The sequence below is a fragment of the Mustela erminea genome, chromosome 8, assembly GCF_009829155.1.
Source record: "Mustela erminea isolate mMusErm1 chromosome 8, mMusErm1.Pri, whole genome shotgun sequence".
Lineage (NCBI taxonomy): Eukaryota > Metazoa > Chordata > Mammalia > Carnivora > Mustelidae > Mustela > Mustela erminea.
Window position 1 is genome coordinate 12,498,552 of NC_045621.1, and position 19,931 is coordinate 12,518,482.

Below are 19,931 nucleotides of genomic sequence, written 5' to 3' on the forward strand. Positions count from 1 at the left end.
ACCAAACTGATAATCCATTAGCTATACTGACTCAGAAAAGAGAAGACACAAATTATCAAATGAGGAATGAAACAAAAGACATCACAACTAACTTTATAGATACTAAGAGGATGATAAGAGAATTTTACGAACAACTGTATGCCTGCAAAGTAGACAACTTAGACAAAATAACAAATTTCTGGAGACAAATTATGAAAGTAGACTCATGAAGAAACAGGAAATCAGAACAGATCACAAGTAAAGGAACTAAATTGTTAATAAAAAATTTTCCCACAAAGCCCAAGCCCATATGGCTTCACTGATAAATTCTACCAAATACTTTTAAAAGAAATAATACCAATCCTACATAAATGTTATGAAGACTACTGGGAGTGAATACTGAAATATTTTCATTCATGAAATAAATCTTCGTTTAAAGTAGGGAACCCAGGGACCCTTGGTTGGCTCAGTCAATAGAGCATGCGACTGGATCTCAGAGTCTTGAGTTTGAGCCCCATGTTGGTGTGGAGCCTACTTACAAATAGAAAGATGGATGGATGGATGGATGGATGGATGGATGGATAGATAGATAGAGGGATAGATTAAAAAACAGGGAATGCAATCTGGCCTAGCAATGATGAAAAAAGTTCCAAAATACTTTAATCATAAGACATTGTCTTGAATGTTTCTAATATTTTACCAAAAACTTTATTATTTATACACTGGAGTTTGCAAGTTTAGCCATTACAGAATTCTTTTTTTTTTTTTTAAACCCTAATCCCAAAGTGATATTTGGAAGTAGGGCCTTTGTTTTGGGTTTGGTTTTTTTTTTTTAAGATTTTATTTATTTATTTGACAGAGAGATATAGCCAGGGAGGGAACACAAGCTGCAGGAGTGGGAGAAGGAGAAGCAGGCCTTCTGCTGAGCAGAGAGCCCAATGTGGGGCTCCATCCCAGGACCCTGGGATAGTCACCTGAGCTGAAGGCAGACACTTAACGACTGAGCCACCCAAGAGCCCCTACAGCATTCTTAACTGAGCACAGAAAGTCTAAATAACAAAGTCCTGCATCGCACTAACAAAACAAAAGGCAATTTCAGGCAAGCTTGGGGTCTTGTCTTATAAGGCATTTCCTCAAAGATCTAATTCATCCTTCTTGTCAAGCTCAGAGCTCAATAACGTTAAGCTCCTTAAACATAAATTTAACACTTTAAGCTCCTTAAACTGTGACAGCAATACAGCATTTATCAGGTACGCAAGCAGTATACTGTTGGGAACTCTAGTCAGTTTACGGATACCAATAATGAATCTACAGAAAGATACGGAACCCCAGTTACGAGTGTTAGAAGGGTTTTAGCTGTCACGTAAAGCATCCACACTCACATTTTACAGAGAGCTTAAATGGTAAAATATCAAAAACAGCCAGGGATGAGGGTCTCCTTTCAATGTCTATCTTCCAGCATTGCTATAAGAAATCAGCTTGACCTTCCTTGTCACCCTTCTTTCTCTCCATGGTCAAGTCTTCTTCACACAAAATACTAGTTTTATCAAACTCATCCCATACTCACTAAAGCACATTGCTTGCCATACACTGAGGCACTACTGAAATGAGCAAGAAATCACCATCGCCATCAAGAATTTCAGTATGGGGGCATCTGGATGGCTCAGTGGGGTAAGTGGCTGCCTTTGGCTCTGTTCATGGTCCTGGAGTCCTGGGATCAAGCCCATCTTTGGTCTCTACTCAGCAGGGAGCCTCCTCCTCCCTCTGCCTGCCTGTGCTCTCTTTCTTTGTCAAACAAATAAATTAAATCTTTAAAAAAATTTTTTTTTTAATTTCAGTACAGGATAAAAGATAAGACAGTTGCAGTGACTAAGAATGGCTTAAGGGAGGGTAGTATTTGAAATGAGGCTTGAAATGATAAATAGGATATTGACAATAAAAAATGAGGGAAGGACATCTCAAGAAGAGGGACATCTCAGTCTGACTAAAGCAGAGGTCAGGTGTTTGGAACCTTTTCTGCCATGGTACAGTTCATAAACACTTCCCTTGTGAGCCCACCGCACCTCCTCCTGTGGGCACACCTGGAAGCTTAGATAAAATGGGCTCGCCTTCCGTACATAGTTCCCAGGGGGCCCCTCCGTGCTGACTTCCAGGAACATGTATCAGAATGGAAATAAGTGAGAATGATCTTATATGGATAATCTTCGATCTGGTTTAATTTTTAAAGAAAATCACTTGCTGGGGCATCTGGGTGGCTCAATAGGTTGAACATTCGACTCTTGATTTCTACTCAGGTCATGATCTCAGGGTCCTGCGATCGAGCCCCAAGCTCAGGCCCCACGCTCAGCTTAAGGATTTTCTCTCTTTCCCTTTACCCCTGCCCCTCCCCTCTCACTCTCTAAAATAAATCTTTTTAAAAAATAAAAATCACTTTTTGAATTTAATATAGTTTTTAGTCAAAAATTGCTTGTTCTATGCCTCACAATAGAGGGCAATAACGGGTTAAGAACCAGCAATGTGATGGGAAGTAAAGGTGAGAAACATTGGTCAGAAATATCCCTGGGTGATCTGGAGTACAGACCAAGGCGTTTAAACACTGAGGAGAAATGATTCAGGCTGCATTTGGGAAGATTACTCTAGAAGTGTAGGGGAAGGGACAGTAGTTAGGAGGTTATTGCAAAAGTCCCAGTTAGGGGAAACGGAGACCTAAATGACGATGATACTAGAAAAAGATGACGACATTGAGAAAAGTGACAAATATAGAAGATAAGCTTTGTGAGGTCAGAGGTCTAACTTGTCAACTGTGTATCTCTAGTGGCCTTTAGCTCCATAACTATTTGTTGAATGGATAAATAAGAGCTTGGTGGCAAGGCAGTAATGCTACAGTGGTATATATAGCCAGACTGCCTGGGTTCAAATCAAGCTCTTCCACTTACTAGTTCTATGACCTTGGGTAAGTTACTCGCTCTCTCTATGCCTCAGTCTTCCAGTCTATTAAATGGGGCTAATAACAGTTTCCAGATCATAAGGTAGTTTGTTTGTTTGTTGGTTTGTTTTGATATTAAGGTAGTTTTGAGGATTAAATAAGGTGAAGTGCTTAGAGGAATACATTACACATATACCTGCTACTTAAAGTGGCTATTATTTTTATTAGTAGAACATTGTATTTTTAAGAGAACTTCAGAAGTGAGAAAAACAGCTTTGGGTGGGAAGAAGAATAATCAATAGCACTTAAGAGTGTTTGGTTTGGCATTTAGTGGAGATAACAGTTAGTGGGACTATGGAGTTCACCGTAAAGGGTTAGACTTAAAAAACTCCGGCTTTTACCAATCACCTGTGCTCCCATCTCCCAAGGTCCTCCCATCTGCCACCAAGGTCCAGTCACACTAGCCCCTTCCCATTCCTCCAACAGGCCAAGTTTTTCCTACCTCAGGACTTGCCCGCTGCTATTCCCTCAGCCTGGAAGGGCATAGAGCCTAGACTCAACAAATATTTAAGGATTCAATAAGAGAATGTGGCATTCTTTGAAAAGTTAAATCTCTAGGAATATACGAGAGTATCATGTAGGAAAGCATGATGGAAGATAAAAGGTATGAGCACAAAAAGGAGGTGGTGGCAATTACAAAGGAGTCTCCGGGAGGTAACCGGGACAGTTGGAACAAGGGTTAAGGGGACGGGTAATGCCCTAAATGCTTAGGGGAGGGAAGGAGGGTGAGGACTGAAGGATCCAAGGATCACTGGATTTGGCAATAATTTCGGGAAAGAACTCTGAGAAACTAATTTTCCAAAAAGTTGTGAGGGAAGGGGTCAGAAGTCAGAGTTCAAGAACATATATCAACGAATGCAAACTAATTTGCCCAAAATATTTGCTAAGGAAGAGAAGCAGAGTCCAGGGAAGGTGACTTCTGTTTTGTTTTGTGTTTGGCAGGATAAGTAGCAATGCAAACCACTATGCAGAGGCTGGATCCTGGGAGACATGGTGCATCGCTATTTGTTCAGGTTTATAATGTCCACGGTGCTTTTCACACACGTTACCTGTCCCCCAGCTCTCCGATGAGACACCGTCTAACCGGTGCTTCTCAAAGTGCAGTCCCTAGACCAGCATCATCAGCATCCCACGGGACTTGTCAGAAATGCACGTCTTTGAGTCCCACGACAGGCCTACATCATCTGTGCTGGTGGGACCCAGTCATCTGTGCTTGTAAAAAACCCTTCAGGGGAGTCTGATGCCTTCCAGGTCCCCGCCAGCACCACACTCAGGAGCAAACGACGAGGACCACGCAAGGAGGGGCGGCCACAGCAGGGAGGGCGGATTTTGATCCGAACGCCTCCACCTGGATCTCCCACCGCGCCAGCACCGCACAGCGAAGTCCTCCCGCTCCGGCGCCCCCGGCGGGAGCCGCGGGCCGCAGCCCGGCCCCAGGCCCAGCTCAACCACCGCCCCAGGAGGGCCCCGGCGCACCCAGCCCTCGGGCTTGGACTTCCTGCTCGGTGGGTGGCGGCGGCGGGGGAGGGGGGGCCGCGTCTACGCGGCGCGACTCCCGGCGGACGCGCCACTTCCTCCGGGCTGGAGTGGGTGGGCGCGGGCGAGGGGGTGGGCGCGGGCGAGGGGGTGGGCGAGGGGGTGGGCGCGGGGTGGCTGCTCCTCTACCCCCTCCACGTGCCGAGAGGCCGGACGACGCAGAGTTGGGAGAAAACACGCTAGTCCGGGATACATTTCCGGAAAACCCGGCTCCCCACAGAGAAACAGAGAAGCCGGGGCACGCGCCTCCCGCTCCCTCCGCCTTCCCACCGCGCGCCCCGCGGAAAGGAGCCGGCGGAGGCCCCGGGCGGCGCCGCGGAGGGCCGCGGGGGAGGACGCCGGGGCGGAAATCTCGCGATAGGAGGCCGGCCGGGGCGGGGGTGACACCTCTTCCCTCCTCCTCGCGTTAGTTCCGGTCGCAGAGGAGACACCGCCGCAGTTGCCGCCACCTCGGGGATTTCTGGCTCTTTCCTCTTCGCCTTAAATTCGGTGAGGCGCGACGCCCGCTTGTCCCCGGCCGAGGTTGTGGCCCCTCGTCGTCGGACAGGGCGGGGGCGCGGGGGGGGGGGAGGACGGGGCGGGGGGTGGCGGGTCCGATGCGGCCCCGCTTGAATGGGCCCGCATGAGGCCGGGCGGGATCCGGGGCCTGGATTCGAGGGTCACCGCCGCCGCCTCGCCGGGGAGATCGAGGGCGTGCGGCCGGGGCCGGAACGTGGGGCCCGGGCGTGCGCTGCGGCGCCGGAGACCGCGGCAGTGGCCGAGGCAGCCCCCCCACCCCCGCGCCGGCCGCGCTGCCGGGCCTGGGTAACAAAGCCGCTGCGGCCTCTGTTGGGTGATGTACGCGTGGGGGGTTCTGGCGGGCGGGGCGGGGGAGCCGCCACCACCTCTGCGGCCGCCTCCAGCGCCGCTGCTGTGGCTGGAGGGCGGGCGGATGTACGGGGCGGCGGGGCCCCCGGCGCGAAGCGCCTCGGCGCCTGCGGTCCGCTCGTTGCGGCGGCCGCCACCGCCGGCGACGGGGTCAGTGGGGAAGGGGCTGCGGGCCGGGACCAGCCCCTACGGCACCCCGCGGCGGCCAGGGGGGTCCTGCGTGCGGGCGGGTTGTCGCGTTCCACCGGCGGGCGCCGGAAGGGTGTGGAGGGGAGACACGTGCCGGGGAGGAGACTTGGATCGCCGGGAACGGGGCAGGGAGCTGGGCCGGCTCCGGGGCGTTTGGCCGGCTGGGCTGGTGCAGGCGGCCGCCGCGGTTACAGCCACCATGGGTAGGGGGGTGCTACTCAGAAACCCCTCTAGAAAGGATTCACCTCTTGACCGATGTCTGAAAATGGACGTAACGTTTCTGTATCCCCCCTGACTTGGGTGGTGATCGCTTTTAGCCGGCTGTGGTGCTGGGAAGTAGTGGAATCAAGGGGAATTTAAAGAGGAACGAGGAGGAAAGCGATTGTGTTTATGATGGGTGATCTGCCACCGCTCACTGTGGTGCTGTAAAGGCATTTAAAAGTGTACATCCCGCCTTTAAAGGGTTTCTTGTAGGGAGAAATGCAGGTTTTGAAGTTACATTTAATTCAGGCAAAGGTGATTCTTTGTTTCCCCCAGGTCTGTTGCCAGGCTGAAAGTTTGTGTTAATATTTGACTTCTGTGTGACTAGACCAAGGTTTGATGCTTTGGTTTTAAAATGAATGTTAATGGCAGTGATATTTTTAAGGCCTTATTTTTCTTTTCTAGGGTGTCTTTTATGAATAATCAAAAGCAGCAAAAGCCAACGCTATCAGGCCAGCGTTTTAAAACCAGAAAAAGAGGTAAATATTTGTGTTTTAACATCTCTCTTCACATCTCCAGAATAACTTTTTTATCTTGGTTTCTCTGGCAGGCAGTGGTTTAATAGTGAACTTTAAAAGAAAATACCAGAAAGGAGCTTGAATCTGTAGTTGACTGCCATTTCAAATACATCCTTAATATATCCACTGTTTTTCTAAGCCTTTATTTTTTAGTATCAACATATGTGTCTTTAAGCAGGTTAGTGAATGGTCTTTTTATTGCAAGGCTAAAGTATATTTGTTTCTTCTTTTTTTTTAAGTATGGAGTGCATTTTCACTAGCTAAATTTTATTCAAGCAGATTTATGCTTGAGGGAAAAAGTTAGCTAATGAAAGGAGAGCTATTGTGATTGCTAATTCCTCCCAAACTTTGTGAAACTGTGAGAGAAAAACCTTTATGCATGGAAGTTAATTATGGAACAGAGTTCACACTGTAGAATTACCTTAACTGCTTCTGTGTATTCGTGGGTGGTTAGGCAAATATTTAATTCTGTAGCAAGTCACTATACTAGTGATACAAAGTTAAATAGGTGTGGTCACAGGTATATTTTGTATCCTGCTTAATACTTTCCCCCCATATCTTCCAGTGTTACTGCTCAAAAACACCTATTGACCTTATTTTACAGGAAATAGAATTGGGTCAGCTACTGGTTTTAAATTGTATTACTTTACCCTAGGTAGCAGACACTTTGAGATGTATATTACAGAGTCTTGTAATCCCTGATCATAGACTCTCCTCTTGTAGTGGGGAGACTGAAGACGATTTGATGCTAGTCTTTGCAGATTTTTTTAGATTTTAGATTTTTTAGATTTAACCTGGTAAATTTTCTCAAGAGGAGGAACAGAAATTGGAAACCAGAGCAATTCAGCAGTGATGGGGGAAAGTCTGTGTTCTTTTGAATGTGTTTAATATCAAGTAATTTTATTGTTCCTGGCATCCAGAAGAGCTGTCACTTCCCCAGTTCCAGATAGAGATCACTCATGCACCCCTAATTCTTGATGATGGGGTTCTGGGTAGCATGAAGCATCATCCAGATTTGTCTGAGACTGAACACAGTTCCAGGACATAGGCTTTCAGTGCTAAAACAGAAAAGTCCTGGGCAGACAGGGAGGAGTTGATTACTCTAGTGCTGTGTGAAAATTAAGATAGCATCTAACCTAGATGGAGAGGTCAAACCCTGTCATGACGAGTGTAGTAGCAGCTCAGTAAAGGCTGGGTATGTGCGTAAGGCACTGTTAAGTACCAAATGAACGATTTAAAAAACAACATAGAAAGTGTTACAGGCACTTAGAGAAAAGAATGGAGAGTTCCAGTGTTTGGACAAAATTTAACTCAAGAATAAAATTTACCTGAAATTTAGAGGATGCCCTAAATTTCAGAAAAGCCCACAGGCAGTAGGAGAGCATTTAGGGTAGAAATTGTCTCCTGGCTATAGGAGCACACTAGCTCGTTTTATAACTCCTCATTTATGAGACTTCAGTGAAAAAATAGTGGGGGAAAAAGCCACGCAGTTCTCGTGACTAGGTAGTCCTGCCTTGCATTGCAGAGAGTGTATGTTTAGGTCTTTGCTTATGTTGGTGTTTTACAGCTGTTGAAATCAGTGAGATTGTGCTAAATGTGGTTCATTTATTCAGGACTTAGACTTTCGTAAGGTGGTGGTTTTGTGGCATTTTGTAAGCCTGTTAACACTAAATGTTGTGGGGTTTTCCCCTCAGATGAAAAAGAGAGGTTTGACCCTACTCAGTTTCAAGACTGTATTATTCAAGGCTTAACTGAAACTGGTACTGATTTGGAAGCAGTAGCAAAGTTTCTTGATGCTTCTGGAGCAAAGCTTGATTACCGCCGTTATGCAGAAACACTCTTTGACATTCTGGTGGCCGGCGGAATGCTGGGTAAGTGTCTGGGTTTTGTGGGAGGCAGAATGTGTAGAGATCACGTGGGATTCAGAATCCGAGCTGTTTGACAGTCCTCTCAAATTGGGGTGGCTTTTTAGCTTTTACCTCAAGATTTTTCCATTTTTTTCCTCTCTTATCATAGTAACTTAGCAAATTTTCTTGCTCTGTCTAGCTCTATAGTTAAAATCTGTTACATAACCATAATATTTGGGGAAGCCTTTTCTGATACCTATGTCCTTACTACATTTCCAGTCAATAAATTCTTTCTGCTTGTGTTTGAACGTTCTCAGTTAGTAGAGAAACCCTTACCTCTTCTGTCTTGTGAAATACAACTTCTGTGTGCCGGAGGACTACTGCACTCCTCAGTAGATTAGCCGCTACCCGGGTGTGGCTATCTGTCACGTGGGATGTGGCTGATCTAAATTGAGAGGTGCTGTCAAATACACATTGGATTTGAAAGACTTAATAGAAAAAAGAATGTAAGACCTCTTAATAATATTTTGAATACTGAAATGTTAAAATCCGTATTTTTTGATATTGTTTGGTTAGAGTATACTAAAATTAAACTATTTTAAGTAGTTTTAATAAAGTTCCTTCGCAATACGAAATGACCTCATGTGGCTCACAGTGTATTCCTGTTGCGCAGCAACTTCTGACTCCTCCCTCCGCTCTCCGCGCTCAGGGAATCTTAAGAGAATGTGTCATTTAGCTCTATATCGTCAAATGATGGTGGCACTTTCCTTTCCATGGCTCTTTAAAATATTTCAGAATGTTTTCAGTGGTAACTGTGTTGCCCCTCACAGCCAGGCTGATAGAATCAGAACTCAGGGTGGAGGCTTAGAGAGGTTTCAGTGACTTACATGCAGTCGAATAATTACCCATCGTAGAGCCGAGGAACATGTTGTCATATGTTCTAATGCCTAGTCCAGTGAGAATTTCTTCCACTGCGTTACCAGTTTATGGTAAGAAATACCCATTTTCTATTTACAATACTACCAATAAGCCTGCTTTTAAAATTCTTTGTAAAACCTTCACTAAAGAAGTTTTTGAAGATACCTTAGAGAGAATAGTAAAACAAATGTCTTGTCTGTTGCCCAGCTTCCGTCACGGTTAACAGTCTGACCCGGCTGTGTCCCCCAGACTTCATCCCTCTCCCCGTATTTCTAAGTATGTACCGGATACCACTTTATCTGTAAATACATATAAACGTATGTAAAAGATAAAGTCTCCGACTTGTAAGTTTTTACCGCCCACCCTCTTCGGCAACTTACAGGGTGGTTTTATTTATGAAAAGTTACGTTATCAAAACCAACTCAGCATCTCCACTTGTGTGACAGATTTGATACTGCTGAGTGGTTATTAATACAGCTTTATTTGAGTTACTAATACACCGAGTTTATTTGGGTTGCTGAAGGGGGTTATTCCCTTAAATTGTTTCACTTTATTCACACATTCTGAACCAACTAGTCATACTCCTACTGAGATCCTGACTTAGCTTCCAGATCATCTTTTAGAATTTTTATCATTTTATTTTATAATGGGAATCCTTCCAGAAAGTAAGATGGAAACAATTACTAATTTTCAGTGAAGATCACTGCAAATTGTTTGTAAATATACCTCAGCCCCAGGTGGTACGCTGGCAGATGACATGATGCGGACAGATGTCTGTGTGTTCGCGGCACAAGAAGACCTAGAGACCATGCAAGCATTTGCTCAGGTAAATGAGACTTTATTTATCTTGGTTAGCTACCATCCATCTGAATAGGAAGAGTCTACTTTGAAGAGGTTGCAAGTAAAAGCTTGAAGAAATTTGAACTGAAGATTTAGAGATACTTTTTGGTGCAATATAATGAAATGTGTTAAGGAAAACAAAACAAAAAAGATTGAATTGGTTATTTTCCTACTTGTCCCTTTGGAATTGATCCATTTTTAAGAAAAACCTCAAGCTGAAAAGGAAAATCATTTCCCTGTCATGATTTCCATCATAGAATTATTCTACATATAATTTTTTTTTTTTTTAAGATTTATTTATTTGAGAGAGAGCCTGCAAACGGAGGGGTAAAGGGACAAGCAGGGGCTCAGTCCTAGGACCCTGAGATCATGACCTGAGCCAAAGTCAGACACTTCACTGATTAAGCCACCCAGGCACCCCTGTGTATAACTTCTTAAAGATGAATAGGTTATAGGGAGATTAGCTTACCAATCAAAATTTCATTTGAAGGTTTCGTACATAGTTAGGTTTGTGTTATTGTAAGCAAAGAATTCATGTGTATCTAGCCTAGAAATTGGTTGTCTGTGTCATTAGGAAAGTAAAACTATATCTGTGCCCTTACTCTATTAATATCCTACAAATGGGTAAATGACTTGTATTTGAGCAATAATTAGTCCTTGCTTTTAACATTTGGCAATAAAAATCTGTTGTGGGATGGCTTAAGTGTTAGATCATATACTGTAGGGTTTGGGAGTTGACAGACTCTTCCTAAGCTGGCTTACACAGTTTGTAAACTCCTATCCAGCAGAAGGTTTTCTTTGATGTTCTAAAGATACTGAGAGATACTCAGATTTTTTAGGAATCTGGCAACTATAGTTATGAAATTATTAAATTCCTTTCTTCATAGGTTTTTAACAAGTTAATCAGGCGCTACAAATACCTGGAGAAAGGTTTTGAAGATGAAGTAAAAAAGGTATGAAGAACAGTATGCTTTATGGGAACAAAAGGTCGGGGTCAAAGAGGAGAACATTGTATCTTAATTCTGCCACAGATTTGAAATGATTAGCTATTTATGTGGCCTGCAAGGTAGTTTGGGGTATGTCATTTAGTTCAATTTGTTATACACAAATTGGTGTATAGCTTGGTGTCCAAACAAGTGACAAAAGGCTAAAAGTCAAAATGAGGTCTGTTCAACATAGGGGATAGAGATTAGAGCTAAGCATATTGAGAAAGAAATTTTAACATACTTGCTGTTGGAGTCTTGGGTATTCTGTGTATAGGCGGACCAAAGAATCCAGTAACATTAATAGTAACATCACGTTTCAGGCACTGGTGTAATTATTAACTCATTTAATACAAAAATCTTGTGAGGCAAAAGTTTTATTATCCACATTTACTTGTGAGGAAACTGAGGCATGGAGGTTAAGTAATTTGCCCAGGATCACTCAGCAAGCAACTGAAATAAAAATGTGGACGGTCAGACCTCAGAGCCCACACTTTTTTAACCAAAATAGTTTGCCTTACTGCTTCTCTTTATGTAATGCAGTTGCTCTTTTTAACCTTTAATTATTTACTTTTATAGCTGCTGCTGTTCTTAAAGGGTTTTTCAGAGTCGGAGAGGAACAAGCTGGCTATGTTGACTGGTGTTCTTCTGGCTAATGGAACACTTAATGCATCCATTCTTAATAGCCTTTATAACGAGAATTTGGTTAAAGAAGGTAATGACCTCTTAGTAAAGAGTTGTCTTTGGTTGGCTGTGGGTGGGGATAAGATCATGAAAGATGTGAACTAACACAAAAGCTAGAATATAGTTTATGTAGATATGGCTTGTTTATAATTGTGTTAATTTTCTTAACTATCCTTTAATTTAACAAAATTCATTAGATGATATTTCATGCATACCTTTGGCTCTCTTTAGGCATACAGCAAATATCCAAAGTTCAGACAAAATGTGGTTATAACCTAAAAAGAGAAATGCCGGGGAAACCCAGAAAGATTAATTCCAGTTGGGGGATATGTTGAACCAAAAAGGAAATAAGGTCCCTTTGTCATTTTCATAGTTAAATAATTCTTTATGGTTAAAAAACTAACTTTTTACATTTTTTTAGGTTTTTGTTTTGTTTTGTTTTTTGTTTTAAGGTTTTATTTATATGACAGACAGGGGGAGTGGGAGAGGGAGAAGCAGGCTTCCTGCCAAGCAGGGATTCCAGTGCGGGGCTGGATCCCAGGACCCTGGGATTCATGACCTGAGCTGAAGGCTGATGCTTAACAACTGAGCCACCCAGGCGCCCCAAAAACTAACTTTAAAACTAGACAACTAGGTACTTAATAAGACACCTTGTCAAGTGTCAGTACCATTACTGTCATTTTATACATTTCAAAAGCAGTGTTAATAACTAAAAATACATAACTAGTAAATTATAGAAGAGAAATTGGAGTGAAATGCTAAGCAGTTTAGTGGTAGAAAGTAGTTTAGGGAGAAAGTGAGTAATTCTATGCCCCTTGAAAATAAGGGGATAGAACGGTTGAAATCCACTTACTATTAAGTAAGCTCTTTTGTTCTACAGGGGTTTCAGCAGCTTTTGCTGTAAAGCTCTTTAAATCATGGATAAATGAAAAAGATATCAATGCCGTGGCTGCAAGTCTTCGGAAAGTGAGCATGGATAACAGACTGATGGTTTGTAGTTTGCTTCGTGCTTCTGTTCTTCGCGACACTTAAAAGTGTGATAAGGGAACTTCAGTTTCTAATCTGTGAAAAGAGGAGGTGTTTTTCTTGATAGGATTAAAGATCATTTAACCCGATTAAATTCTCCTTTCAGGAACTTTTTCCTGCCAATAAACAGAGCGTTGAACACTTCACGAAGTACTTTACAGAGGCAGGCTTGAAAGAACTTTCGGAATATGTTCGGAATCAGCAAACCATAGGAGCTCGAAAGGAACTCCAGAAAGAGCTTCAAGAACAGATGTCCCGTGGTGACCCATTTAAGGATGTAAGATATTTTTATTTAAACCATCTTAATGATTTCTTTCTGGCAGAGAAAACGATTATTCACTTGAGAAGTTTTCAAATATTTCACCACAGTGGGTTTTCATTAATAGCTCTAGAATGTTCTGCTGGGGCTTCTCGTCAGTCTTTTTCATATTTAGTGCTTTACTGGTGCCCAGAAATGACAATGCTTGGCAATTTTGTGGGGTGCAGGCCAGTGGATAAATCCTGTATTTCCATCTCTGTCCTTTCCAAGCCAGTTTGCTTGTGTGTAAGTGAAGGTTTGGACTAGAGGTCATCCCTCCCAGTTCTGAACGGTCTCTGCTTCCGTGTGGTACACATGGAGACACTGCCAGTTGCACGGAAAGGTGTTTTTATGTTTTTGTAAAAGGTCTGCGTTTGATGTAGGGAGTGTACATACCAAAATTGATTTCTTTTACTAAATTTGAATTCTTTTTTGCAGATAATTTTGTATGTCAAGGAGGAGATGAAAAAAAACAACATCCCAGAACCCGTTGTCATTGGGATAGTCTGGTCCAGCGTCATGAGCACCGTGGAGTGGAACAAAAAGGAAGAGCTTGTAGCAGAGCAAGCCATCAAGCACTTGAAGGTGTCAGAACTAGGCCTTTTCAGAACATTTCTCTGCTCTTTTTAAAGTGGGGACACGTGAGCTGGTGCTGTACTTAGAGAATAGATTCCATGCTGTGGCTCCTGGGGACGAACACCAGCGAGTAGACAAGTAACTATTCCTGGCAGTTACAGACTAATGATGAGCTTTTAAAAAAAAAAAAAGTCTGACTTCAACTTTCTTCGGTTCACGAGTTAAAAACAAATACACGTTTAAAAATAGCATACACCTGCAATTTGGTGTTTGCTTTTACGGGAGTATTGGAAAATAAGAGCCCTCCTGTTTTATCCTCTAAATTACTAACATCGTATTGACAGTTGTCTAGAAGCCCTGGTGCGATATTGCGTATTTGACTTAGACACTTTGTAGCTGCTGCTTTGTTTTATTTGCTTGCTTGTTTTAGTTTGCACAACATAGAATATAATTCACAGTGATTTTAAAAGATCTGTATCTTAGGAATTTTGAAATGGAGGGTCATTGTAATAAATGGCAAAACTTTTTCTCCTTTCCCTTTAAAAGCAATACAGCCCTCTACTTGCTGCCTTTACTACTCAAGGTCAGTCTGAGCTGACTCTGTTACTGAAGATTCAGGAGTATTGTTATGACAACATTCATTTCATGAAAGCCTTCCAGAAAATAGTGGTGCTTTTTTATAAAGGTAATTTGAAATTTGAATTTGGTGATAGAAATCCTAGGGGTGCCTGGGTGGCTCACTCACACAGTTAAGTTTCTAACTTCAGCTCAGGTTGTGATCTCAGGGTCCTGGGATTGAGCCCCCATGGGGCTCCATACTCAGCAGGGAATCTGCTTCTCTGTCTCCCTCTAAACCGCCCCCCCCATAAAAATCTTTAAAAAAAAAAAAAATCTAGAATACTGCTAATAATTCCAGTGAGGAGTTGTCTGAACATCAGCTCCATAAAATATTTTACTTTAATCATGGGACAAAATTGTCTCTAATTGAATTGGGTGCTTTTTAGTCCACTTATATATCAAAACATCTCTAAACCTTACTAAGTTAAAACCTAAAATCATCTTGATGTGTCCTCAAACTTCACCTCCCATTCTCTATCAGTTCTCTTCCCCAGACACACTTGTTACATTTCCGTAGTCTTGGGCCTATGACAAGTTGAGTTCGCATCACACTCTACCCCATTACCTGTTGTAGACTTTTACTTGCCCTTCAAGACTGTAAAGATTATAAAACCTTCTGTTTAGTTACTGTTCCATTTCTGTGATCCTATTTCAGAAAACTGGTCTAAAGTGGTAATAAAAATAAGCACTTTGTTGGGAGAGAGTACATTGCAATATTTACATGGTTGTTAGTAATGTTTTCTTCAGTTCTGCATAAATCAGACCACTTTGACCCCAGTAAGTGTGGTTTGTGTGCACATGTAGTATTTCCATGCTCTGGTTTTCATAAATGATTTTGTTGGTTCGTATATTCTAAACTTAGAGATCTGTATCCCCACCCCCAGAATTTTTTGCTCTTAAGAAAGAGTAGGGTGATGAATTCCCAAGTATTCAAGCTCTGGCTCTAGTTCGGTTTCTATATGTAGCTCACAGTAAGGTTTCTTGAAAGTATGCCCTCATTTACATCTGCCTCCCACTCTTAATTATTTATAAATAAATCCTAGAAACCTTTATTTAATTAATTTTTCAGTATGGCTTTGTAAAGTACATGGACTTGTTTTTGTTTTTAGTAAGACCACAGTACCATTGTCACACATAAAAAATTTAATGTCACCCATCAGATACCCCTAATCATTTATCACAAGGTTTCTCAGCCTTGGTACTGCTGGTATTTTGGGCCATTTAACTCTAGGTGGTAACAGTCCTGTGCATTGTAGAGGGGTGAGTAGCATCTCTCCCTGCTGTAACAACCAAGAATGTCTCTAAACATTGTCAGATGTCCCAGCGAAGGGGGCTGTAAGTTGCCTTCAGTTGGGAGAATCACTGGTTCAGTGTTTCCTAGTTGCGGGTCATACGTTGGCAACAAGTTGATAAAGCTTTTTGTAATGGAGGACTGTCCTTACAGAATTGAAGAAACCAGTTGAGCGATTCGAATACGGTAATTATCGATACCTTTGAGTAGGCTCAGTTTTGCCAGGCAGGCAGTTCCGCTTTAGGTGGCCTCTGACTTCGCCTGAAAAGCCCCAGATGTAACGATCGCTCTCTTTGTAGCTGAGGTCCTGAGCGAGGAGCCCATTCTGAAGTGGTACAAGGATGCGCATGTTGCAAAGGGGAAGAGCGTCTTCCTTGAGCAAATGAAAAAGTTTGTAGAGTGGCTCAAAAATGCTGAAGAAGGTAAGTCTTGTCTTTGGCGCAGTGTGTGTGGTAAAGCCTGAGAACTCATTGTAAAGCAGTCATAGAACGTAACTACCTTTTCTCATTGAGATAACCATTCTGTACCTCGAGGACAGATTGTTGTTCATTCGTGACCGACCTGCCAATACTCACTTGCTTTAAGGCCGGTGGGGAGAACTTGACTTGAAATACTAAAGTATCCTGATGGCTTGGCCAGTACACTAACATACGTATTCGAAGGGAAATTGAAAAATTTGAGACTACTTACTAGATTTACAAAGGAAGGTTTTTGAATATCCCCCTTTTAAGTAGGTGGTTATTAATAAAATTACTTAATTGTAATAAAGAGCTTCAAAGTTAATAAATGGGAACTTTTTGCTTTCTGATATTTATATAATGCTTGACTGCATTTTTCCCCTTTTCTAGAATCTGAGTCTGAAGCTGAAGAAGGTGACTGAATTGTGAAACTACACCCTCAGTAAAGCAAACAGGAGTTGTAGATAAAATGTCATGTCTCATGTGTCCTGGTTCTTACATCTTCCTACCTCCCTATATCAAGCATGATATAAGGGCTTTCATGGCAAATTTTATTTTAACTGTTTCTATGGTTACTGGAAATGTTGGGTTTAGTTTCTAAAACCATGTTTTAAGTAGCTACAGGAGCTATAGATTTGAATCTAATGTTGCATTAGTCTTTTCAGTTATCTTCTACCTCCTGTATTTTCTACTGTAATAATGTAATTTAAGGCCTTCCACAATGAACAGTTCACTTTATTCCCTGGGTTTTCTATATAAACAGTTTTCAAGATATGATTTGGTTAAAAATAATTTGTTATAAATATTCTGTTTGCAAATTAAACTGTAAAAGTATCCAAAGTCTCAAAAGGCAATGATTTGTGTGATAATTTGGTATGCCCAAAGCCCTGCTCATCAATGAAAATCTCATATACAGTAATTGAATTCATTAACATGAATCTTGAGTATTTGGACCATTGCTTGCATGTTGATATTTTCTTAAATTTTTAACCCTGGTTGTTCTTGAACTCAGTTGTTTGCTCTCTGGTTTTCATCCTTTAGTAGAGCCATAGAGAACAAGCTTAAAAGTGAGTTCTTTGGGAAATTTTTTATGGCAGAGGTAGTGGGAAGAAGAAAAGTTGAGCTTTTTCCCATTGAGAAACTTCTGCATTCAGTTTGTATCTTTCCCTGAAAAACAGAGGGATATTCTTCTCTTTACACCCATTTTCAAATGTACCTTAGTAAAATCTTGTCATTTAAAGTATTTTACACTTACCGTGCACTTCGTTTGAAGTTTTGGAAAGGACCCAAAAGAACGTAAGTTAGGGGCGCCTAGCTGGCTCAATTCGGTAGAGCATTTGACTCTTGATTTCAGGGTCATGAGTTTGAGCCCCACACTGGGTATAGAGATTACTTCTTGGAAAAAAAAAAAATAGTGTGAGTAAAGGAAATGACTTATACTAAACCCAGTGAGTTAAATGTTAAGTGGTCAGCATGTTCTAATTGAGACTCTAAGTGTAACTCATTTCCTCTTGGCTTGAAGTATTTGTTGTAAAGAATGAAGTGTAATGGCCATACATTCCCACCTGACCACACTGGGTCAGCTTCATTCACGTAACACGCTTCCAGCTCTAGCGGCAGGCTGTTAACATACCCACGCTGCCATCTTTTTAAATTGCCGTGAGCCAAATATCTCTTTTGTACAATTGATCCATTTATTTTAATGGCTGCCTTTTAACTTCCATTTTTCTTTTCTTGCTGCTACCCATATATATATTTTATATATATATGTATATATATATACACATATATGTGAGTGTGTGTGTGTGTGTGTGTATATATATATAGTCATTAGAAAACAAAATACGACCACCTTGGTGGAGAAACTTCATGTTAAAAGTGAACATTTTGAGAGGTTTTTTTCTCTTGATGAAAGAAATGAACTTGGAATAATGCCACCAGAGACTGAATGGAAATTGCCCCTTTCAAAGGTGCCATTCTCATGAGCCAAGAATTTGAGGGAATAACGTGTAATATATAACCTTATGAAGAAGAGCATTATAACAGACCATTGTGAATGGGGTGAAATTGTTAAATGAATAATTTTGATAAAGTTTTCATGCACAGGCAAAATGTATTCACTAGGTTTCTACATAGTGATCTGCTTTTACTTTGTAATTTGTAGTCCTCAAAAGACTTTTTTTAAAAAATAAAGTCCATCCTTACACTTAGGTTAGAGGTCAGTCTTCTTTAATTTGTTTATTTCTATATATTCCATGTCAATACCTAAGAGTAGGTATATGTTATGTGTTCAGATGTCTCTACTGTGTTAAGCATTGAGTAATTGTCCTTCTGATCCTTACGATTCCCAAACCAAACACCCACACAGAATTCTGATGTAGCGAAAACTACATTTAATATATCTACAGCCAAACCATTGCATGTTACTGTCGTACAGAGTGTACCCGATTTTATTATATACTGTGTATAGTGAAAGAGTGTGTAGTCTTCCAGAACTACATTATGATCTTTGTCTGATCATAGTTTTTTCCCTTCATAATGACAACGTAGTATTTTACTTACTACAGTATTATAGTAAATGGGTAAGTGTAAAGAAAGGGGATGCTTCCTAAAGCCTGCAGATTTTCATTTTGAATTTTAATTGGTAATTTTGGAACTCCGCCTCCAGTGCCCACTTATGGCATCAAATATGTAATGCTTAATCTAGATGTTAAAATTGTACTTGTAATTGTGATTGGATAAATGTTAGTTGATTTTCCAAACTTGGTGTTGGTTTCTAAGGATAAGTCTTCTTAGGTGCCATAATTAAACATGTTTAGAGCTGATCATAGGTTTCTTAAGTATTGTCCTACGGATATTTATTATTCTGTTTCATGAAAATTCCAAATACCAAAAATTACACATTTTGACAAAGCATAGTGATGGTGGTGAGAGGAAACGCATGTGACTAAGAGTTGTATAACTGCTTTACACATGAAAAAGAGTAAGAGTGATATTTTTGTTGGCTTTTGGTCCCGCATGGCAGTGACATCACTCCTACTGCAAATGCATGACCTAGTGTATCTTCTTTTAAAGGGGAGGGGACCTAATGATAGCCATTTGCATTGGCAGACATCTCTTAATGCACATGTGTCTCCTGAGACAGGATTTTTCCTGCCCATCTTTACAATTGGACTTTACACCGCAGCCCGCCATAGGCAACAGACATATCATTCCCCACTGGCTTGGAAGGTCTTCACGGATTCTTACTTGATTGTAAATGTTACATTAAGTAAAATCATTTGGGATCCTTCTAATATATAAAAGTCAAAATCCTAGGTGAGTGGTTTAAAGTCATTAGGCTAACAAGTGGATAATGGTATTGAAATTTACTGATGAAACTACAGGAGATTAGGAACTGACAGAAATATTGATGGGCTTTAGGTGTAACAGATGCCAAAATTTTAGTGTGCATAATCACTTGGACCACTGGATTACCTTTGTGAAAGTTTTCTTCAGACGCTATTTACAGGTGTCATGTAAAATAGGTTAAGCATTTCTGTGAGAATTCTGGTAAATTGCCTTGCCAAGATTTTTATGTAAAGTATTAATCCTTTAGCATTGATAGATTGTGTTTCTTTTCACCAGCCTACTGAGGCCTAAATTTTTAAAATATAATTAAGTTTTTCAGTAGGTTTTATTTAAGTGGACTCTAGAAGATGTATGTACTTTGGACTTCAAAATAATTTATAATTGGCTTTTGTTTAAAAATGAATTGCAGTGGATTTGTGCCTCAACCCAGTCATCCCTAATTGTATGACACTGTGGATTAGAAAGCCTTCCCGACTCCCTCTGCCAGCTTTTTCCTCCCTGTTTAACTGGGCAATGAGCAGCCATATCAAATCCAAGCCATTTTTTAAAATGTCTTTTTTATTTAAATTAATTCAGTTAGCGTGATGTATTAGTTTCAGAGGTCGAGGTCAGTGATTCGTCCGTCCTGCAGAAGCCCCAGTGCTGGTTTCAGCACACGCGCTCCTTCATGCCCATCACCCAGCTACCCCACCCGCCACCCCTGCC

The 19,931-nt window shown here is 41.5% G+C and overlaps 1 protein-coding gene across 5 annotated transcripts; it reads left to right on the forward strand.

The window, feature by feature from the left end:
* The first annotated feature begins 4,451 nt into the window (after positions 1-4,451).
* Positions 4,452-18,085, forward strand: BZW1 (basic leucine zipper and W2 domains 1). Of its 5 annotated transcripts, none has more exons than XM_032354371.1 (12): positions 4,452-4,470; positions 6,224-6,297; positions 8,031-8,207; positions 9,833-9,927; positions 10,829-10,894; positions 11,504-11,639; positions 12,489-12,598; positions 12,741-12,911; positions 13,371-13,517; positions 14,055-14,193; positions 15,717-15,839; positions 16,266-18,085. In XM_032354371.1, the coding sequence occupies exons 2-12, from the start codon at positions 6,234-6,236 to the stop codon at positions 16,295-16,297; spliced, it is 1,260 nt and encodes a 419-aa protein (XP_032210262.1). In that variant the 5' UTR covers positions 4,452-4,470; positions 6,224-6,233; the 3' UTR covers positions 16,298-18,085. The 5 variants fall into 5 exon arrangements, with proteins under 5 accessions (XP_032210262.1, XP_032210260.1, XP_032210261.1 ...); XM_032354369.1 differs by lacking the exon at positions 4,452-4,470 and adding an exon at positions 4,863-4,990; XM_032354370.1 differs by lacking the exon at positions 4,452-4,470 and adding an exon at positions 4,903-5,023.
* The last annotated feature ends 1,846 nt before the right edge of the window (positions 18,086-19,931 follow it).